The following is a 25,217-nucleotide window of genomic DNA, read 5'->3' as shown; positions in this document are numbered from 1 at the left end:
AAATCCATGTTAAAAATTATTTCCAAATAATTCTTTTTTTTTTCTAGAAAAAGTAATAATAATATATATATATATATATAGAATATGTATTGTAATTGAAAATCTCAAACATTATACACCTCCCTTATTGTATAATGTAACAGTAAGTATAAAAAAAATAAGTGTTTCGATTAAATTAATGCTAATTATTACATAAAGGTAATCAAAGATGCATGACCATGAAAATATAAATCCATAGATTTTATTTCACACGAACGAGTTCTTAGGCAACAAGCGAAAACGTACGTGCAAAACGTGTTAAATCGCAAATTGTTACCCAGTTAACTGTTGATGCACTCAAACCAGCTATCTAAGTCTTCACAGTAAGCTACCTAGATACGATAAATGTTACGACACAAATTTTTTCAGTATGCTCAATGCTCATACTTGCGAGATCTGCCCGTTACTTTAAATATCAAATGTACCTTTACTAAATGCACGCCGCCACACCTTAATTTATAAAAAAAAACTTGTGTGGAAGTGAAACCTTCAAAAATTTTGGTTTCAAGATACTGAGACGAATATAATTTATTTTTTTAAGTTTAATATCAATTATTAATTTTGATAAAAATTACATTGATTAAAAAAGTATTTATAATTCATGATATGTAAATAAAATTGATAAATTTCATCTAATTTTATAATTGAATTAAATTAATCTCGTATTTTATTTTATTGCTCATCTATGTTTTTTATAATTCAGCAAATGATCAAATACACACTTATTTAAAGTTTATACACTGTATAGTGTATAATGCTTCCTATCTCATTTTCTCCCACGTTATGTCTTATGAATTTATGTGTCTGTCTCTTTTTACTGTCGCTTATTGGTTTCATCGACTTTCAAATCATAACGATGCTAAAAAAGTTTTCACTACAGTAATATTTAAATAATTTTATTAAGAAAATACCAACATTTTGTAGTTCTCCATTTCTTTTGAAAAAGTTGCAAAATTATGTTTAAATTTTAAACAATACAATTAATATATCCTTAAATAAACTATTCAACCTCAACTTAAAATATTTTAAATATACCTTCCTCTGTAGATGAGCGTCCTCTGAGCGTCTTTTTAAAAAATTATATTGAAGCGTTTATTCGTCACAAATAAACTTACGCAATTTATGTGATATTTTACGGATGACTGTATATTGGAAAGTAAAAAAATTGATTACGAAATTTTATATCCTCACATTAGTCATATTTCTGAGTATTTCTTCTTGAAAATCACTCAAGAGGTTTAAAAACTATTAAACTTAATTTGGACGCCTCAAGTGTCAATTTCCCAATCTCAAATACACACCCGTTATCACGCCAATACATCGATCCTGACCCAACTGCGCTTATGGAGCTACCTTATTGGTTATTGGTTTGTAGACTCAGGTTTCGCACTAAGACTCTCACTAGGTCCGTTGTGCGTAAAGTCTTGGCTAACTAAGCCATCCTAACTTCTTCCAAAAGCACAGCAGACTTCGCAGGCTTCACGGAGCGACCTCACCGTTCCGAAGATTTCGGCACGTTGTTAAGCCACAGCCTCGCATTCCAGGACTACGTGGGTGACTGATTCCTCTGCGCTGAAACAGCCTCTGCACATGGGGCTGTCTGTCGCGCCTAGGACAAAAGTATGTTTATTAACGAGACAATGGCCAGTAATTGTCCCTATCATTGTTTTGAGATTGGTTGTGGTTAGGTTTAGAAGTCGCTTTGTCATTTGTGGGTTAACTGCTGGCAGAGCCATTGTGGACTGACTGCAGTCCGCATTATATCTCGATCATACACTGGGCAGTGGCGATAAGAACTTGGAGAAACTGGTCGTGGTTAGTAACACGGAAGGAAAAAGATCACGTGGTCGTTCATCGAGTGAAAAACTCATCGCCCTCAAAACTGAACACTGTTATAAGAAACATATATATAAGAGACAGATACCGGTGGCAACAGATTATCCGCTCCAGATGTTTCCTTGCTGACCACGACGCTCAGATAGGAGCTACCAACTGAAGAGAGAGAGTGAGATCATGATAGTTATAAATATTGGTTTATCCAAACGACATCTCTGATATTGCCTAAATTATGTTGCATTGAAATACATGGTTTAAAAACCTATTTGAATACAAAATTTAAAAACATTTGTATGTTTTTAAATAAAACTTTTGTTTACTAATTAATTAACACTTAACATATTAATGAATATGTTCTCTATAGAAAAACAGATATTTCATATAAAATATTACAGCATATTCAGAATCAGTAAGTCAGCAGAATATTACTTTTTTAATTTGGTTTTAAACAAAAGGTTGCGAGAAAATTTTAATTTAAAACTGCAGTTTTGTTTTTAATCTGTTCCCATTTTCGAAGGCACACTGCTACACCAACTTCCATGGACGGCGTCTTTAATATAAATCTCGATATACGACTTCAGGATGTTCTGGCAAATGTGTCCAGTTGTTTATAGGGCTTGTTCGTAGTAATGGAGTAGTGGCTACCCGCGGTCACATTTTAATTACATATTTGAAATTTATGAGAAAAAATAACGATATACGAGTGGATTGTTATTGTTAATATACACAGTAGAATTTTAATATTTATAAAACCTATAATAGATTAATATACACAGGACTCATACACAAAGATACATAATTATACGCCATTTCCTCACCATTCACTTAATATTCGCGATACCGGTTGTTTGAAAAATATTTATTATGAAAAGTTTTTTTTAATGAGCAATACTTGACTATCTTTCAGGCCTTCCCGGCGTACTATTGATTTCGTACAAATCTCTTGATTGGCAACGCAGCAATAAACTGGTTTTCTTGTTAACGATGACAAATTTTAGAATTATACTTGTTCGTTCCACTGTTATTGAACATTCACATAATATTTTTATTACTTTGAAACTCTGTAATGCCAAAAAGAAAAGTTTAAGTTGTTAATATTATTTATGATATTCAGGTAAATACAAAGAAAACAGAAACTATGTGTTTTAAATTCAAGAGACTAATGTAGGCTACTACTCCGTTGGCAACCCATGCTTTTTCTTCCTCGCGCGCTAACGCCATTCTGGCACTTGGAGCGCGCACAGCTTTAACGGATTCAAAAATAGTAATCTCTCTAAAAATTTTAAAGGCATCATTCGGTATAATCCGAATCAAATGCACTTCACTTCTTTTTAAAAAAATATTCGTATTTTAAGCAGGGAAATATTTTTCGCCACTAATAGTAGATAAATTTTATGTCAGCGACATAGTGCAGAGTGTTCTTTGACCTATTTGAATTAATCAACGAAACTTTTTAAATTTTTGTTACTAATTCCAGCTTACGAATGTCATATACTGATATGACATTCGCAATTTGTGGAATTTCTAAAAATTGGTAACAGTTTAAAAAGTAGAAAATGGCGGATTGTTTACAAATTTCAATACATTTCGATATTTTAAACCCAACCCTAAAAATTATTTGGTTGAACCGTAGCATTTAGGATAACGCTTAAGAATAATTAAACACCAATGTGAAAATAATAGATACGAAGTGTAACATGCTTCAGATAATAAAGATGATAAACAGCTAAAATCACAATACAAGTAGAACAAACAAATATTCTTTAAAATATTGATGTGGAAATTAAATGTCGTTAGCGGAGGCTGCTGGTCAGAATTAGGCACAAGAAATGTTGAAAGCGGGAAATCATGTTTATAACCAGTTTCGATGCAGGTGCGAGCTACATCGTACTTAACAACTTGCACTTGATAGATATAATTTTTTTATCTATATTCTGTGGTTATTATGTTTCAGTCAATCCAAAATTCGACCTCTTTTAAGACGCTTTATTATATACATCTTGTCAATATCTATTTTAATAGCAATTAATGTACCTTGTAAATTCCTATTCTACAGTCATTTAAATTATATATATTATTGTCATTTAACTAAGTCGTCGCTTATTAAACAATTAATAAGTAGTTAGGAATTATAATCATTAGTATTAAATAAATTATGTTACCGAATTATAGTGATACTTAAAAGAACAATCGCTGCCCATCTTGCTATAAACTGGGAATTGATGTTTTCAAGATTTTATTAATAAATAATTAATAAAATCTTGAAAACATCAATTCCCTTTTTAATATAAATCACTTGTTAAGATTGTACGACATTACTTAAATTAATTGAAGTTAAATGTGATGTTCGCGATTCCGTGTCATTATAGGAGACGGGTACTTGTCTCGATAATTAATTAAGCGAAATTAAAGGTGTTTGTTCGGTAATGTTTAGATACACAACTAAATAATATATAAATATACAGTCAAAATCTGTTATAACGACATCGAAGGGACTACTCATATTTGGTCGTAAAAACCGATAGTCGTAACAGCCGTTGCCGTTATTATTAAGAACCTAATACAATGGAATTCTGCCGGGTCTTTAGATTTTGCTCAATATAACCGGTATGTTATTCTAAACAATATTGTCGTAAACGGTTTTGACTGTATGTACTTATAACCAGCTAGTACTCAATTGATCACCATAAAAATAGCAATAATCTAAAACTTTTTCCTGTCAACGACTCGATAGGTCGAACTACGAGTAGTAAGTACGCATACGAGTATAGAGCTCGACTCACAGAAAGTCGTGTAGTTAATATACTTACGTATATATGTCTTTTTAATTGCATTTGCATGCTTCAATTAGGTCGTGTTCTCTTGGCGAGCACCATAAGTGAATACTCCAAGCTCTTGTTTCCATTTCAATACCAGTGAAACAATCGTACCTACATACATCTTTATATCAATCAAATGCTTTTATTGATCAACACAATGGGTATTTTCACCGATATCTAACAATACAACTCACTTGTCTGCGTGTAAGTTTATTGAACAGTCCTTTCATTAATTTACTAGTATTGAGATTTTGACACTTCATTGCTATTGTTTTTCTTGCGATGTCTAGAGTTTTCAGAGAAATATTATGTAGTCCATGTACATATTAACCAATGCATGTACGCGATATGTTTAAAAGGCATACAATAATGATGACATAAGTAACTACATACAGATGTCATTTGGTTTTTATTTTACCAGCGTTATGTTATTGCTGAATTGTCTGTGATTGAAAGGCAAAGAGCGTCACACTTAGGGGTAAATGTACTCGAACAAGCTTAGATCCAAGACAATGGGCGGTTGCACGCCACAATTTAGTTAATACAATACACGTTTGTTCTCACCTTTTCGTTCCCACTATCACATTCGCACAACGTTTTCTCATTACTTACTTTTTTTAATGCTGTAGCGGTCTCGAGATGTTTCATATTTTATGTATTTACCTAAAATACGGGCTTGGAAAGGCCACTGGTGATGATCGACATGGGAAAATTAGTATGAGTAATGTGGTCAAAGTGAGAGAAAGACTATCGAAGTATGAATATTTTATACTAAATATGAAGAAGATAAAACATTGTTAGACAAATGTGATTCTTCATAGAGGCGGAGTGCAAAGATTGGATCTTAAAATTTAGGATTAGTTCACTGCTGTGTTGAAAATATTGTCTAGAATCAATACAATTCAACCAAAACCTACCCTACACGTAACGTGGCAGGTTCGGTTTTCAGTTTAGGATTAAAGACTTCTTATAAATATGAGATAAAACTAAAAAATCACTCATATGAGTTCGATACAAATAAAAAAGCTTTAGCTTCGAAGTTGAAGCTTTGGTGGACGGAGAAATTGTGTGTACCACCGTCACATAAACGTTTTTTTTAATAAATAAAAATGAATACGGCCTCAGAATTGACTTCATTTATTTATAATTAGGTGCTATCTTTAAAAAAACTTAAGTAGCACGGCGTATTCCTTGATAATTTTTTTACAATCTTATACTTTATCCGAAGAATTTCTGTAAGTATGCTGAAACTTTAATAATTATGGTCAGTCATCCCGAGAAATAGTACTTCACACTTGATAAACACTTTGATTTGGATATCAACAGATAATAAAACTGAAACAGAATCGACGCTATCATTTAAATTGCCTACTAGCATTTATTAAAAGACGTTTCACAAGAGATATGAACTGTTCGAAAAAAAAGAGCATTCAGATAATTTACTGAACGAAAACATATCATGTAGAATTCAAAAAATATATTTAGAGTGATGGTTGCAGAAGTTATTCCTTAGAAAAATAGGGCTTTTACTAAGTTAATATAGGAGAAATATTTATCGGAGCTCCTAACAGGAAATGAAACATTAGAATATTGTGTTCATTGTCATTTAGATATCATCTGTCCGATTTTCTTTAAAGTACAACATAATATAATGTTAAACCAGGAATATATAAATAGAAAACTATTTAAACCCTCTACCATTTGCTAATAGTCATATTGCTCTATTAGACCAATCGTCATGACTGCAAATCAATAGTCTTTTATTTATATAAAAGAAGTATAATGGAATATTTCAAAGAAATAAATAGATTTCGTATCTTGATGCAAAATATTGTAAAAAATAATAAATTATTAAAGTCCATAAAGTGTATCTGTATAAAAATTAATAAATAATGATTGTAAAAAGACCGCTGAAACGTACGTTTTAATTTTTTACACAACATTTCGAATAACATGAACTACGTGCCAATTTATACAATATTGTTCTTTGTACGTAAAAATGGTAACCATAGCGACAAATACATTACTATTATCACGTTTATAAGGATTATTTCTCATGACAATGCACCCTTCGTAAGGAATAAAAGATAGTTACGTGAATGCCGAAATTCTAAAGCAGTGGGACCAAAATTAAAACATTTCAAAATTGAAATCTTGTCCAGAAATTTGAGAAACGATTTGGTTTTTTTTAAAAGAAATATATTATATTGCTTGTTTCTAAATGTAATGCGTAAAGTTGGTTTGTGATTGGTTGGACTTCTAGAGAAAAGTATGTTTTATTATCTGTAAGAATTATTGTTTAAATTTTGGTTAAGTATTTGCTTATTCACAACATTAACTTTGCAATATAAACATGTATAATGTGACAAATAATTATATCTCAATAATATAAATTCCATTTCAGATATAACCTTGTATTCTGAACGTAACAGAATAATATGAGGACCTACTTACTACTACGGGCTATGCACGCCACATAATAACGTAGACATAGGTCAAAGATATATATATAGATACCTTCTAGTTGTATTACTAAAACCTAGCGGGATGGTATTACATTATAAAATATAATAAATTATTCACAGTCGTGCAGCTGTCGGCTGAACACAAAAACGCACCGAAATAGTCTCGTGTCCTTAACTCGTGAAGTGTCTGATAAGTTAAAGATTTTTTGCTTGTTTTTTTAATGAGGAACTCTCGACATATGTGGACTGGCATCGCAACATATGGCATCCTCTTCGTTGTCGTGAACATCCGGGGAATATATTTCCATTGCCTCCTACGTGAATGCATTGATTTTTAGCGTGCACGTTATAAATATTACACAATGTCATGCCGTATAATTAATTATTTACCTACTTAACATAAACATGAACATAAACCTCTTAAAAATACTTTTGTATTTTCACTGCGTGTTTGTTTGGAGACTCAAAAGTCAAGTTGTATATTTTGTCGTATGATAAAAATTTAGTTTTTAAAATTATCATAAAGAATCCAATAAACTAGGAGATAATGGATAAAACAAGTAGGTATGTCTAAGTTTATATGCTGGTAAACGGTAAACTAACCTGTTTGCCATGATAGAAGCGCTACAAAGCTTGAACTTATTCTTTTCAACTTATTCAATCTTTGCATTATTATAATAAAATGTAGCTCATGTCTCACAAAATGTAATATTGAAATACAGTTAAACATATATTCAGGTATTTTAGCGATATTGCTTTTATAATTTCTGGAACATTTAGTACCACTACCATGGCACTACCCATGTCTGATGGCAGGTAGAATAAAGAAACTGCAATAAAAAGTCCTTGCATCTATTATGCCCATTCAAAAATGGATTTAATATAATAGAGATAACCTGAGAGGCGAGTAGTATGCTGTGTAGGACGGGATCCGCAGGTAAAAAGATCACGTTTCAATGTGGCTGCGCGTGAGCAAGCCGATCAAGCGTAATGTGAAGGAAAGAGATGTCAGATGGTTCGTAGACCGGCTTGCGGGTTGAGGGGGGAAGTGGCTTAGCAGGTAAAGCAACGGGCTTTGTGGCAACTGCCATCTACAACCAAGTTAGCGCTTTGGCCGACTGTGGTTTTGCTTCAATGTGCACAATAATATAGGTATATTTTGTAATTGCTTTATACACGCATTGTTTGCACCCTAAGCTTTGGCTTTACTGACAAGATGACTTGATGATAATATTCTGTAAATGAAAACGCAAAGCCATTACACCAATGAGCATACTGAAATTAAACATCAGTTAATTCTTAAGCGCTATTCTGCGTGATGAGTTGGGAGCGCGTTTTGTGCGTGTGTTCAAGATGCAACATCAATTTATGTGCAGTCTGTTATTCCAAAATAGGTTGCGGACTGAATTATATTACTATGATATGTGTTACTGTGTTTCTTTATATATATCGTGTTTCACGAAAAATGCTTGAAAACGAAATGTATTTTCGAGGATTCCTACAGGAACTACTTCGACAAGAGGAAGGAGGGGGATAAATTGCAGTAAATCTGCTTACGTAATACTTAAACAACCACTATACAGTACTTTTGATTTATCAAGATTTATACGAAACATGGAAACATATACAATAGTACATACAAAAGTACAACAGTCAGTAAATAACAAAACTGACCTAAAGCATGTAAAAAAATGCAAAAGGAGTATTAAGATTATAATTAACAATTTCCTATAAATAACTTTACTATATAATATATGAATGTCGAGTACAAATTCATCATGTAAAACAAATTCAATATCTTACATGCAACCCAGACTCAGATAATTCCATCAATCAGATTCTAGGTCTAGGTAACAAAATCCCCAAAATCCCCCAACAGAATAGGTAACGCTGATATAAATTTAAGGTATTCTATTTATTTAAATTATGACATGGATAAAAGATATTAATTTTTATGAACTAAAGTGCGCTTCGACGATTATCACCATTCTGCCTACTTGTAGTTGTTATTTATAGATAAAACGTTATTCAGTAACCGAAGTAGCTCTTAGATTACTAGTAACCTATGGTCTACTTTTAATTTATACAGCCTTCATTCAATTAGGTCTATATAGTTAGGTTATTCTTATCCAATTCACAATTTCACGAGACCATATCAGGGTAAATAGCGTTTGCGCATCAAGTTGAAGTAGATAAAAGTATGTAAGACTCGACCTGTAATAGATTTCCTTTAGAGAGCAGGGACATGTACTAAAGCCCTTGTGCCCCAAATTTCTTTTGCGCGCTACTATTGCATTTAACAAGATTATAAAAATACTTAAAGAGTTTTAAGATCCCTTTTCCTATTTATTTTCCACGTAATGTACAACATTCGCGATCCGCAATTTCAATATGATGGTATTTTTTTTAATTATTCGGAATTATATATTTACGGTATTAAATACGCTTCACAAATCATTATAAAAATGTATATAGCGTATTGAATAACGTATAATCTAAGTTTTGCGATGACTAATAATTACTGTTATTGGAAGCTCATGAAACACTGAAGTTGCTACAGGAGCTTTTCGCATGTTGAGAGTGCAGTTTGTTTGGAAGTTATTAACATATCCATTTACAACATCTTAGAAGGTAAAGTTTAGTGGAAGAGAAACCCACTTGATATCGAAGCTAATTTCTTTTGAAACAGACAAAACACCATATTGGGTTATTTGGCAAGATTTTAAAAACTTTAAAATTATTTATTAATGACACACAAATTGATATTCTTATTCTGATCGCTTTAAAAATTAAAAACATAATAATTTCAAGAATCCGCAGTTGCAAAACTAGTGTCGCACCAGTTTCTACGACGTACCATGCTTATCAAGTTTTTATACGTATTAAACATTATTCTATAATTGCACAAATTCACATATTATTAACTCCGATTGTAAAGTTTAATAAATATTTTTGTTTATAAATTGTCTAATAAATTGATGAATATATACAAGCTGCTGTTTTACTCCATAAAAGTATCAGTTGAGGTAATCGTCAAATTGACATCAAGTAAAGCAGTGCATTCCTATAAAAAATAACGGACAGTTGAATTCTTGTGAATTCAATTAGTGTCAAATTAAATATGTCAGTCCTTACCGCAATATTTTTAAATGCGTAAGTGGTAAGCAATTTAGTTCGCGGCACAGCCAGCAATATTTGCCGTATCCCATGTCTAGTGTCGTTTGTAATTCGTACTCGCAGCCACAACCTTTCTAACACATCTGCATTATGTACTCTACACGTGAGGATTTCAAATATGTACCCAGATATTGCTAGATCCCTCTTTACTATAGCTGAGTGTATCCAAGCGTACCCAAAACGAAAAATGCCGGATACATAAGCGCGTAGAACGGGTAAATTCCATACATCCTCGTATAACTTATTTTGTACTCGCTTCACCATTGTTGAGCATTTATTTTCATGTCATAACGACATTAGATCCTATGTGCGTTTCTGTCGCATTCTCTTTTCTGTAGAAGCTAATGTGCATAAATCAGATTTTAAAAAGTTATCTGGATGATATAAGTTTTGCCACGCTGCCCTGTCGTGTAAACAGTGATTTTTGTAATGCAATTCAATAGTCAATCCTCTGGTGTCCCGACTCAAGCTTCTTATAGATTTTGAACCAGTTAACATTTTATTGCGTTTCCTATTATTGCTTTTTATTACAACTTAATACAAGAAATCGGAAATTATCCTCCTCACAACTCGGATTTCTTCGATATTTACGCTGTTAACTCTTTTGATATCTAGTACATGTGCGTATCAAGGTCTGTCATGGTTCATGGTAGCCGCAAGCTGCAATCCGACACATTGTGTGGCGCCCGCATACTCCCACGGACTCCTGTTACCATATACTTGTCTCCTTCACACCACGGCCACTTATAACGTACTTATAACAATCGGCTCTTGTTCTTCTTATTATGAATGCGTAACACGTGTGTCAACTGTCTGCTGGCTGCTAGCCTCGAAACAAAGTCCGTTAATGTGTCGTAAAAAAGTATATGTTGAATTTCAACAGCGTTTTCTACAGATTTTGAGACTTGGTTTCCGTGGCTTTGTGTATCTGCTCTGCATATTTTTTAACTGCCTACAAACAATATTTTAAATAATAATGTATAAATATTACAAATGTCAATAGTCTAATTTTGGAAGTAGCCAAAGTTTGTCGTTTAGTTTATGCAGAATATTAAAGTAAACTAGAATGTCTGTCGTTGAAGTTACAACCACAATATTATAATTTTAATGTAAGTATATCTAGACTTTGTTAAAATAACGTTCAATATAGCGAGAATCCTCACAAGCGTTTCGCAATATACTTAGTTACTGTGCATATAATGCCGTTAGTGTAGAACGCGACATTACGTTAAGGTCATTGAATTATATTTTATATATATGTACATTGTACATATCGTTTAAAAAGTACCAAGATATATGTCATGTAAAAAAAAACACCTAATATATAGCGCATTCCTTTTATTTTGAAAAAAAATATATATATCGCTAGCAGTTGCCAACTATAACAGCAACGCTGTAAATTCGGATGGTTAGTTCTTATTAATAACATTATGCATTAACTCTAATCAGAGAAGCAATAAAAAAGTAAATAGATCAAATAATGTTGAAATGTTGGCTACTGGTAGATAAACGGTCGTTGTAAATTGTAATACATCATAAATTATAACTCATTTAATAAGAAGCCGAACAAATAGGTTAATGTGATTTGTTCTTGTACTGAATTCACAGATAACTATGTGTGATAAATAATTATCATGTTAGGTTTAGTTTCGTTATGGTTATGTGCTTTATAAAAAAAATACCTTAATTTGCCGTTCTTAACAGATAAGTCGCATCAAGATGTAAATCATTAAGAAGTCTCTAATAAAAGCCATATACAATATTTTCTAAAATTCAACGAGAATTTCTTTTGTTAGCGTAAAATATTTTATTTAGTAAGTGTTGTCTACTGTCATGCTTTTAGCAGTTAACATTATTATGTAAACTGCTACAGGCTTGAATATTCTCAAGCCTGACGATTGGATGACCTACATAAAAGGGTTAAGGATTAATTTAATATACATTTTTAACTGAAAATCAGATCTCGTTGTAAATTACTTGATATTTTTACAACGTTAAAGGTATTGTTGTCTTAAGAATTAAAAGCCTCATTATTGCTATGACAGTATAGAAAGGCATTTAATATTGTCTTTTATTAGCGGCAGTATTACGCCAACAAGTTTTGCTTAGAAATAAAATTTACTCTAAATAAAACTTTCGAAATTTAACGCGTCGAAACTATTTTATATAGTTAGTTATAATTGTAGAGAGATAATATGTAAGATAATTGTAGAACAATAAATAATAAAATGTAAATTGTTTAAGACAACATTGTCCATAGTTCTGTTTAGAGGCTTAATGTCACTTTATATATAATTTCACTTTCACATTTTTAAAAAGATATTAAAAACTTTCAAGTCGCATAGAAGTTGAAATTGTTTAACGGAAACCGCCTCAGTCAGTTTTGTCATAGCTTGTCAAATTTTTTATTCACACTTTCACTTCACTACCACTTCTGTAACTCAAATACAATAAGATCCCCTTAATATTTTAACCATTTGAAGTAAGATAATTATAAATCCATAGTTCATAAGACATCTGGCTATCGGAGGGTGGCCTTATGCGTCGTAAGTCATTAAATAGTTTAATAAACCGGTTTTAAACACAGTTAGTATTTTGTCCTTCACTTTTGATTGCATAACACCTACTTATTATTGTTAATAGGTGATTAGCTAGTCATTTATTCCATTAATGATATTAAAATACCATTAATGATTACGAAAATAAATCCAGATGTTTAGCCAGCTGCCAGTGCCACTTAGGAAGTTTCGTGATTTTTGGTTTTAATATAAAGATTTCCATAAAAAACTTACATAGGTAGTATTGTACGCAGGATTAAAATTTAAAGTAAAGATTGAGACGAAAAATCCTATTTCAACTTTCTATCGCATCTTAGTAGATAGTCAAAGTTGTTTGGTAACTCTTTAACTATAGCTTAGCGGCGCAAGCGCACGCGACTCCGTGTCGTTGACCCTGCTGCCCTCGCCCCACCTCCATGGCCCCTGGCTTTTCAAAATCAGAATTTAACGGTCAAATGGATTTGTTCGATAATCATATACTTAATACTGCTTAACGTTGTTTATATATCTGTATGAATAATTAATTAAATATCCATGGAATATGTGTGCAGTGAGGATGTCAATACTGTATATTAAAATGTAGTTTTATATACTAAAAAAACGCTCTAATACAGCCTTTTTATATTTAACCATATAATTTAAATATACTCTTGAAATTCTGTAAATAGAAAACTATACTTGATACGAAAATTAAATTATAATTGGCGTATTTAATTGCTTATATTCATATTTCTCTCTGGAATATTAATATTACGGTGAAAGTTTATTTAGAAATTTCTACAAATAATTTTATAGATATTTTATTTGGAAGAGGCAAACCTGTTTGACTACTGAAAGCTCCACAATTTCCTTTGTTAACCACAATTATCATTTAACTATTTGTGGACCCAGAAAACGGCAGTGCTTTTTAACTGTAAGATTTTAGTAGATGTTAAAGATTTTTTTCAGATTTATATAAATTACGATTGAATATAAGTGTAGCGGTTTGAAATTCAATTATTTGTTAGAATCAATAAATTTTAAAAAATACACCCGGTATTAACATTATGGCGCTAATCTTAACTTGCTTACTCCGTTAGTTCTCCGACTGAGCTAATTTTTAATGTTTGTTTTTATATTTGTTACAGTAATCGGAGTGATTCGTTGTGATGATGAGCAGCACGACTCGCGGGAGGGTGACGACGTCACCATGCAGTGCAGATTCGGTTCCGAGGTGAATCCTGGTGATTCACCAACCTACTACTGGGTTCGGAGTACAGCCAGCGGCCATGACAATGTGGCAATAGGAAATATACCCCTTGAAACGAATTATAAGTGAGTAGACAAGCTAAGACTTCTTGTGAGAAATAGAGTGATATTAAGTAAATATAAAATATGACCCCTTGAACAAATTAATATACATTTGTTATTTATGTACTAGCTGACACACAACGTAGTGGTCTATGTGGTGTATCGACATATACGACACCAAAGTAGTAGATAATTTAAGGGAGAAACTAGAGTTTGTGTCACTTACATTATAGAGTTAACCATACCATCTTATTCTTAAAAGCTAAGTCAGTCTACAGATATACAAACAGTGTTTTACTCGAAGTAAAAATAAGCACTCGTTTTTCTTATTTATAGACTAAGACTTTTATTTCTCTCTTGTAGTGTCTGTAGCAGATAATGCCCATTAATTCGTGTAGCGGAAAAATTGCGAGGAATTCAGTAGTAATAAAATAACATAACAATTTGTGGTTTTCTTTGTAAAAGCATGTATTTATTAAACTACTCCGAAAAAATTTAATTACTGATACTCGACAGAAATCTTTTACTATGTTTTATAACTAAATACTGTACATTAAACAATACAGTATATCAAGTGCAATTACTATGAGTGTAAAAGTTTTAATTGAACTTGTAAAAATATAAACAGGTGTCGTATGTCCTACACCTCTTTACATTTCGTATAGTAACAAACCCTTAGTCATGACATTGCATAGTAAGCTTATTAGAGCTTTGGTAGATATCATTGATACATTTTTAAAGATTTATCTTACGCGACTCATGTTGCTTTACTGTGACCTAAATTTTTGTAAAACACACAAGGAGATAGTTTATTCAGTTGGGAAGTAATGATATCACATGGTACGCTTGTAATATATTGCGACCTATCAAAGGCTTTTGACTGTGTCCACCATTCAATCTTATTCAATGAACTGCAGCACTCAAGCGTTGACAGAGCTGTTTGTAACCTGCTGCTTTATACTTGAATGGTCAGATCTAAAGAGTAGATGTTAACGGTTTTCCGGCTGATTTCTCGGAAATATAAACTCAACTGTCAACTAGCTAACATTAGTGCATTAAATTAGAAACTCTTTATTCCAAATCCTCTTTGCTTGCTAGTGTATCGATGGAAGCTGGTTATAAAAAAAACGCCTTGTTACAGAGTAATATACGCTCCGTCAGAGGGACGATACGATTTGATGGTGTCAAATGTATCGTACGAGCGTGACAACGGGAGATTTGAATGCCGTATAAAGGCAGGTGGTTCGGGGAGGACGATGCACTCGCAGGGACACAGTTTGGTGGTGCTCACTCAGCCGCAGCCGCCACTCCTGAGTCCCGGCACGCATGCCCAGGCGCAGGAAGGTCGGGAACTCAATTTAACCTGCTCGACGACAGGTGGATCGCCTAGCCCTGATATCAAGTAAGTGTTTTTTTAAATACTAAAAAGCCTAAACATAATTTAAAAGTAGGCTTTTAAATTGTGCTATGTGTAATGTATATATACTAAATTCAAATCCAAATTTAATTTGTTTTTTATTTAAGAAAATAAAATTCAATCTATTACTATGCTTATAGCTGAAATTATTAACAATTTTATATCGAATATTTATTTTCATCACGGTTTCTTGTAAACCAATAATGATCGAATATCGAATGTCCATACACATATTATATTAAAAAAGTTTAATGAGCAATTAGAGAATTTAACATACACAACAAAAGTTTAAATATCATAAATCTATATATATATAATATATATATATATATATATACATATAAAATGTTATGTAGGTTTGTGTACGCTTCAAATACTCAAAAAGTTCTGCACCGATCGAGAAAAATGTTTGAAATGTTTTCTTGGTTGTGTTTCTCATTTCTCAACCATTCAATCACAATGTGCCACAGCGAAGCGTAGCAGGGAACAGCTAGTATTACAATACATTTTATATATGATGTTATTAATTAAGCCGACAAAGTGTTCATAATGTTAACTCTTGTACTTAGTTTACGGTTTATTTGAAATTAATTTTTCTGTACATACATGTGTTTATTTTTCTTTAATACACCTATTCTTGATTAGGTGGTATCGGGATGGCACTACGTATCCACTAGAGGCGAGTGTGATCAACGGCAGGACGCGGGTGCAGCCTTCAGTAGCCATTCTTACCCTGGCTCCTAGCAGAGAGGACGATGGAGCGAGTTTTCGCTGCGTTGTATGGAACCGAGCGATGCCTGAAGGACAGAGACTAGATACAACTGTTGAATTAAGTGTAAATTGTAAGTACTTGTTTATTTGTCACTTGTTTGGTTGTTTGTTGGTTATTGTATTGCTACTTTTAGCTTGGTAATTGTTGTTCTCAAGAAAGGCTTTTGAGATATTTAAAACTGAAGAAACACACTGTATACAAACTGTATTTATGAATATCATAAACGAGGGCTGTATAATAAATAGTGATGATGCGACACATTCTCCTCGAACGGAAAAAAATAAACAGTGTCAGGCATTAGATATAGTAATAATAATAAAAGCAACGAATTATGTTTTTTTTTTAAATAGAAGTAATTTGTTTCCGTCGTGTCGGAACGTGTTCATAAAAATGTCCAACGGTTTCTGTCCAACGCCTCTCTTATAACAGCGTACAGTTTTGAGGACGATGCGTCTTTCACTTGATCGGTCCATTCGGGTTGGTGAACGGCCACGTGATCTTTCAGTGTTGCCAACCACGACCAAATCTCCAAGATCTCATAGCCTCTGCGCATATTTATATATATTCGCATTAGTATATGTATAAAAGTTAAAACCCTTAACCGTGTTTTGTGCACTCGTCTGAGCATGTTATTGATGGACGTTTTTCACGCCCCAGAATACCAAACGGAGGAATTGGTGTAGCTAAAATATTTACGTACTTTATTTATTCTCTATAGTTGTGTATTAACTCTAATCCTATATAGGTAATACACAACTCTAACTCAAGTTTCCATTGAAAGCTAAACTTAATGGATCAATAATTCGTAATTGAATTCTGCGATGGATTTGTTCAATTTCGGTATACCCATATACATTTAATACCGCACTAAGGGTTTTCAAAGAATTATTTATTTTAATATTAGCAACGCATTTATTCTCCGACTGTTAATAATCCGCTAAAGTTAAACAATTAACATTTTTTCATGATTCGTGAAATTAAACAATTTCAATGCTATCTTATGTTACGATTTATCCATTATATTTTCATTAAAACATCATTATTGCGTTAAATATTTATATACATGAGTTTAAGTAAATTTAATTTGTAATGTCAATGTTTGAAATGTTTGAAATTTCATCATATTTTTGTGAGATAACCGAATGACCGATGTCGAAATGCCATAACTTAAATTCTTGTTCGGATCTTGTCAAGAGTAGACAGTAATTTTTATCTTTACCACTGGCGACCGACAAGTGTGTGTGTTCTCTTTACTAATTGACCATGATTACTGCATAAAATGCTGACCATGTTTCTAATAGCAGTAAAAGTTAAAAATTGCAAGTGTTATTGCATATATCTTTTTAACATTTAGTGACGTCTCTAAATTTCCCCGTTAGCATTAAATATTAGCAAAATATAGCAAAAAAGCTCGCAAGGACTGGTCATTTTGCAATAAAGGAAAGTACAAAATAGGCATGGGCTCCGTTGAAAGATGCGAGAAGAGAGAGAGTTTGGAATTAAGTTTTGTTACTGTTTTTGTGAAGAAATAAATAAAATGCTTATTATTTTATTATTTTAATTCATTTGCAGGAAGAGTAAAGAAAGTAGATATTACAATCAAATCAAATAATCAGATTTCCAATTCGCAATGGTTATAATTGTTTGAACTCAATATGCTAATTAAAAGCCGACATACCTCATTTGCTACGATTATACGGAGATTAATTACATAATTTACTAATCTTCATAATCCTTTATGTAGTTTATGAATTATTAAAGTTTTGTCCTAACACTTCAATATTACAATTTAAGGAAATATCTAATATTGCGGCTTACTTCAGCACGTTTATGAATAAGACCATTAAGTGGCGATCACAGACAACCTTGTAATTTGTTATCTCGGAAAATAAAATCTGTTAAAGAAATAAAGCACTGCCAAACCTAAGTTAAAGCTGTCATCGTAAATGATGTTCTTCGTGTCTCATGTTTTAATTGGAAGAAGAAGAACCTACTACATTTTTATCGAAATAATTTTAACCGAGAGAATTATTAAAAGAGTTAATTTAGGTTTTACTTTTCTGGGTATTTTGGAAATGTTTAAGCGGGAGTTTGTTATTAAGCATATTATAGCGACCGATCAAAGCATTATTGGCGGTATTCAAAATAAGCTGGCTATATTGGTCACGGTTCGTTCATAATTGAAAATCTGAAATTAGACATTATGAAAGGTCGCATTGTAAAATAGTCTTCAGTTTATTAAGGCGTGAGGGTAAAAGCCGAATGGTTAAGCTAAATGTAAACTTTCCCTTGTTCACCAAATTAGACAAACATCAAACCCTCGCCGACAGATAGTCATTGCATATCTCTTTGGAGGTGACCTAACCTTATATTTTGTTAGAAGCATTGTGTTCTTTTACGACGGGTATTTCAAAAGCTGACAATTATTATTTTGCAGCCGCTTGCGGATGTCCTGAATCCTAAATTAGCGCGCCAGGGCTAAATGAAAAGAGTTGTTTCTACGTCTCAGTCGTTTTCCGCTATGAAGGCAAATATAAGCGTTTTAAGTAGGCAGACTCCTTAAGCGGGGCCGGGAGCAATTAAACCAGGCCGCGTCTTGACTCTCGCTAAAGATACACAATTATACCTCACCTTTTACACTCAGATCTAGCCAACATTAAACAAAACATATTAATATCTAATATATTTTTTACAAAAACCGAGAGTTCACTTTTTAGTTCCAAAACTCGTCAGTTGGGCTTCGGACACCTACCTTTACCGCTTTCATCAGTAATGTTTTCCATTATATTGAGTTTAATTTAAATGAGTGCGTGACTAACGCAGTTATTTAAATAACCGTTTTAAGACATAAAAATTGTGTGGCATATCTTTGCTAGAACGGACAAAAAAGCCGATATAAAAATGAACAAAAAATGCATCGATATATCAAGGACGGTGTAAAACGCTTTCGTTGCAGCTGTTTCGAGTGTACAGTTAAATTTAAAAGGAATGCACATACATTTTGCCATAATTGTACGTTCACATTCTAAAATCTTATACATTTTTCGAACTACTGAACTTTTTCATAATAATTTTCCTTCAAATCTCGTCGAAAGATTTACGTAAATGTTTTTTTCTTGTTTAATTTTTCTTTGTTGCATATATTTTGATCAGAAATTATTATTAAACAAAGGATATATTTGTAATTCTAAATTGGGCTGTTTTCGTATGTGTTCTAGCTTAAGTAAATTTTACCTTGGGCGATAATAAAACAATTTAATAAAAAGTTTATCGAACTTTTAAATACCTTCTCCATTCGTAAATTGTTTGAAAATGTTCCTTTGGGTAATGTGGGTGAGGCCGCATGTTGTATTGCATACCTATCTAATTTCGTCATAATTTACTTCTGATTTGAATCCAGCCCTGTAATATAAATATTTATCATTTGTATAGTGTTTTCCTGTCAGTTTACACGAAATGCCTGCCAGATGCCAACATTTTTAATTCGACCTAAATGAAAGCAAGCGCCTTGCAAGATGTATGTTCTAATTTGGACGTACACTGCACACGACTGAGTAAACATTCGTTGATCTGCTGATATGTAGAGCAGTTTTACATCCGTTTCCTATAAACGGCACCTATTTGTTTAATATCGAATTCGTTAGTTTGTTATTCAAACTCAGAATACATGCGATATGTAAACGCTATCCGGGAAAATACGTTTTGGTTTAGTTGTTACTTTACTATTCACAATGCAGTGTTTGTTTCATTTTCATTACTAATAGATTTAAATGTTTGCATGTTTATTTTATCTAAATTACAATATCTATAAGTACCTTTTTGGACAAACAAAACAAACGACATTAAAAATTGATCGCTTTAGATTTAGGTTGCATTTAAATAGAATTATTACAAAGAAAAGCTTGCTTATGTAGCCCTTGTAATATTCCTATAGAGTAGTCAGTTTTTAAACACAAATATTTTTCAGATTTTCCTCGAATTGAAATCGGTCCGGAGAATCCATTGCATGTTGAAATTGATGGAACTGCAACGATGGAATGTAAAGTTGACGCAAAACCCAAAGTGAGCAACGTGCGCTGGACTCGAAATGGCAAATATATTTCAAACTCTTTTATACACACTATTCAAGATGTGACAGTGCAAGACGCAGGCAAATACACTTGCAGCGCTGATAATGGGCTTGATCATCCTGGGGAGAAGGAGATTTACCTAGATGTTCTCTATCCTCCAAGTGTTACGATTGACTCAAAAACGTACGACGCCGAAGAAGGCGGTACAGTTGAAATACGTTGTGAAGTTTCTGCTAATCCCGAACCAATTTCAATCGATTGGACAAAGGAAGGAAAACCTGACTTTCGTCAAAAAGGAAACACTCTAGTTTTGACTAGAGTAGATGCAGAAATGGCTGGAACATATATTTGCAAAGCCATAAACGTAATTACGTCATCCGCAGGAAATCGCATGGAACGGGCTAGTAGCGCTTCAGTCGCTGTATTGGTGAGACATAAGCCAGGACGGGCATTTATTAGTCCTGATCGGCCCGTAGCTCAAGAGGGTGCAGGAGTAACACTTACTTGTAGTGCTAAGCCTCCGGGCTGGCCGTCTCCTCAGTATAGATGGTTCCGGGATATCGATGTCGGTGATGTCAAACCGAACGTTCTCGCTACTGGCCATAAATACACAATCCCGAGTGCACATCTCGGTAGCGAGGGTGTTTATCATTGCCAGGCCACAAATGAACTTGGTCATGGCGAGATTGCATCCGTCAACCTCGAAGTATATCAACCTCCGCGCTTCCAATCAAAACTCCAACCGCACATGATAAAGAACTCCGGTGAAAGAAATTATTCTTTGACGTGCATTGCGTTGGGAAAACCGCTACCCCATGTCAAATGGTACAAAGACAATTCCGAAATAAAAGCGGATGCTAATTTATATGAAGTCAAAACAGAAATAAATGAAAGTAGAAACGCGGTGTTCAACATACAAAGTACGTTACGATTCAAAGGTCGCGCGAGGCCTAACGGGGATGACTTACTTCCGGAGGATAGGGGAGTCTATTCTTGTTCCTTCGAAAATGAAGTAAAGAAAGTGGAATCAACTATGCAGCTCAGGATTGAACGTGAGTATTTTAATACTTTGATTTATTTAAGTTTTTTTAACTTTACATAAATTTCTTTTTAGCAAAATTTGTATAAGTAGCAATTTAAATTTTAAACTCAATATATTTCTTAAAACTCTTTTTACTTAATATTTACAAAAATTTATATATTTCAAAAACATTTTATGAAATTTATATAGTCATTGCGTCGGCAGTTAAAAAATGCCGGGGATTCGAACCTAAAATACCAGTAAAGGGCATTGAGTGATCGCTTCAGTTGCTCATGTATACTTGAACTCCTATTTCGTCATTTAATCCGATTTATTAAATGAAGACTTGAATTCGAATAACAAATTCTTTCATTCGGTTAATTCTTTCCAGACGAACCAATTTCAATCCGACAACAAAACAAAGTAGCTTACGATGTGATGGAGAATGCTGAAATATCGTGTAGAGTTCAAGCTTATCCCAAACCAGAATTTCAGTGGTTTTACGGCGCAAATACGGCACCATTGCAGATGTCCTCGGACGGGCATTACGAGATAACTACTACAACGGACAATAACGACTCCTACTTAAGTATTCTGCTTATACGCAACATTAAAGGACAGGACTACGGTGATTATTACTGTAAAGTAAAAAATTCATTGGGTAGTATACGTCCGCAAATAAGATTGCAACCAAAAGGTGCACCTGAATCCCCTCGCGCTTTAGCTAGTCAAAAAGTAGGACCGAGTTTCGTGTCTCTCAAATGGGAAGCGGGATTCGATGGGGGATTATCGAATACAAAATATTTTGTACTATATCGAAGACAGAAGAATCCAGCTGGCGGAGAACACTGTGCCACAGAAAGATTAGACGAGTACGACTGGAAAGAATACGACTGTCGGCGATCCAATCCGTGCAATGTTACCCGCCTTGAGCAACATAATACCTACCATTTTAAGGTAACTCTATTATAAGAAAACCCTTGTGAAAGGATAATAAAATATATATTTATAGGCCACGTACATTGAAAAGTAATAAATAAACAAAGAACTATTTAGAGCTATACAAGCTTTGCAACGATTGAAATTTTTTGAATGTTCAGATATGAATAAAAGCGTATCCAACAAAAATATGATGAGAAAATTATGTTAAGGCAGTGAATGAATCTACAGTCATTTGTGTAAAAATTAAAACGCAAAGTACTTAATTGAAAGCACAAAGACAACAAACCCGGGACCAAATGCTAAGATTTAAAAAATACTAACGGAATGGAATCACAAAGTAAATGTAAAAAAATAAATGCGCCACGGTCCTTTTCCTCTTTACTTTTGTGGCTGTTTTGTTCACTTCATTCAAAGACTTGCCATTTCTCGTGCCATATTTTTGTTGGTATTAAATTCTATGAAGGTATCGCTATATCAATGATTTGGTCATAGTAGTCATACGCTAATATGTTTCTCTCATTGTTATTGCTACCGACAGCATCTGACATTTGCATTCAAGGTAAATGACTTCAGTCGCTATCATTATTTCTTCCTGATTTGTGCATTCGCTTTGGTCACTTTCGCTATGCTTTAAGCCTTTTGCGTACGAGCTATAGTAGAAAAAATCCAATTATCGTAAAGTCTATTTTACATAACGTTACAATTAAAATCAGAATCCATAAATTATTATTTTTTCCCCAGTCAACGTATACCTTTTGCTACTAAAAAACAAGCAATTAAAAATAATGGTGAATAAAATCGTCGCTGCGATACTCTCGTGTGTATGCCGCCTGTCAATTTTCCACGCAATAGATTTCATTAATCTTGACTTTTAGGTGAAAGCAGTTAATACAAAAGGGCAGAGCAACTACTCCAATGAGATCATGGTGACGACGAAAGTTGACATTATACCACCGCCGGAACAGGTGACATTTGATCCCAGTACGAGATCCGTTGCGTTCAGTGTGGGGCCTACGTGCCTCCCCCTAGTAGGGGTGGTGGAAGGTCTGGGAGCGCTTGGTGGCTGGCAGGTAAGGAAACGTACATAACAAAATTAATTATCCGCCGCAGGTTATGTTAGTATGCTATAGTAACATAGAACATTGGGTAATTTCATTTTGTGTATTGAGCGGGAGGGTCATAAGTACCTACTAAAATTATGATGGCAGCCGGAAGAGTGCGAAACGACGTTAGCTAAATTTTTATTTTTTGAGTAATTAAAAAAAATAAACTGAATAATATAAATACTAACTAAATCAGGGTATTTATTGGAAAGTGACGAATTTAAATACAATTGTTTGTTTATGTATTTTTATTTTTTCATATATTTTCTGGTAATTTCTAAATTGTAATGGCTGTCTGAATATGTAAAATTGCAAAGGTCTGTCTGCGTGGGAGTGCCGGGTTAGACACTTATCACGTGGTTTTCAATTGTATTTCAATTTTAAGTGCATCTGCTGATCAGTAATTACGTTCCTTTTTAATTACCTGCCGTGACGTTCTTTTATTTCTTCATCTCAATTAGATTGATTTAGTAAAAACTACGAAATGACTAAATAGAGCTCATAATAAATCTATACAGAGTGTAGTATAAACTGCTATGATGATGCTATCGTCGACTAGAGAGCTCTTCACTGGAAATAAACCAGTGAGGGACTCACTGTGTTTTTTTGATATAAATTAGGCTTTGGTCGTGACCATTTTGTGACGGAAGGATTTTATTTCAAAACAGAGATTTATTCATAGATGTGTGAGCACGCTTTTCCCTTTGTAGTATTGTAAATAGCAAGAAAACATGTGTGCAAAACATGTTACATTACATTATTTCAATGTATCCACCATCAAAAGCTCCAGATTGACACGACACGTATGCGAGCTTATGGGTAAAATTGAGTGCAAGGCGTCTAACATAGTCGAGCACTATGGAATTGAATTGAATTTTCCTTTGTGGATGGTAGGACGAATTCATGATTTTAATCTTTGCCCAAAGCACGCCGCCTAAAAACACGGACGCTCGGAATAATACATTTGCTGTAGATTTGTAATATTTTGTTCCTTTGAATAGAAACTACATTATGTCTCTACTTTTAAATTGTTAGATAGTATACAGTAAGTTTCTTATGCCGTAAATCAACAAAATTTGTTCAACTCTTGATCTCTAATCGTGAAAGTGTAACGAAAGAGTTTATTTTCACATTTATTTTGTCTATAAACTACAATGACATAAATCTATCAAAGCTTATCTTACCATTCTCCTTAACAAAGATAAGCTAAAATAAAGCTTCGAAGCTAAAATCTTAATGTTATTTTTGTGTATCAAATGAACGAGCGAAATGATACCACTCAACTTTTTAATTAAAAAGCTTTAGTCAAATATGAATTGAACTATATTTTATTCGTACAAATTAATGAATAACGAGAAACATATTTGTTTTTAGGTCGTAGATACGGTGCCACTGCAATTATCGGGTATTAGTTCCACTATACAAGAAAGTACCCTGGATCCTCCCACGCCTCGCGGTAGAGGCTCCTCTGTGCCACCATTAGACCAATTAAATCCTAGGGTCCGTTTGAGGCTTTGTTTACAAGACAATCAAGATACGTGCAGTGAATACATAGAGGCTGATAGTAAGTTCTTTTTATACATTATTTAAAGACAAGAAGAGTAGAAAACACTTCAACTTAGACTCAATGTGGAAATTAAATGTATTTTTCTAGACGTTTAATATTGCTTACTTATAAGTTAAGTTTACTCAGAATCTTCCCGCTATA

The 25,217-nt window shown here is 33.3% G+C and overlaps 1 protein-coding gene across 2 annotated transcripts in view; it reads left to right on the top strand.

The window, feature by feature from the left end:
• LOC125052171 (hemicentin-2) overlaps positions 1-25,217 on the top strand; it is a 35,575-nt gene that overhangs the window by 1,267 nt on the left and 9,091 nt on the right. For both annotated transcript variants that reach the window (XM_047652803.1, XM_047652804.1), the window contains exons 2-8: positions 14,022-14,208; positions 15,326-15,586; positions 16,247-16,443; positions 20,341-21,495; positions 21,856-22,421; positions 23,282-23,476; positions 24,884-25,073. In XM_047652803.1, the coding sequence (XP_047508759.1) occupies positions 14,022-14,208; positions 15,326-15,586; positions 16,247-16,443; positions 20,341-21,495; positions 21,856-22,421; positions 23,282-23,476; positions 24,884-25,073 (2,751 nt within the window). The remainder of the gene's footprint in view (positions 1-14,021; positions 14,209-15,325; positions 15,587-16,246; positions 16,444-20,340; positions 21,496-21,855; positions 22,422-23,281; positions 23,477-24,883; positions 25,074-25,217) is intronic.

The sequence above is a fragment of the Pieris napi genome, chromosome 9 (assembly GCF_905475465.1).
Source record: "Pieris napi chromosome 9, ilPieNapi1.2, whole genome shotgun sequence".
Taxonomy (NCBI): Eukaryota; Metazoa; Arthropoda; class Insecta; order Lepidoptera; family Pieridae; genus Pieris; species Pieris napi.
Note: the sequence above shows the minus strand (reverse complement) of the source record. Positions and strands in the feature narration are given on the sequence as shown.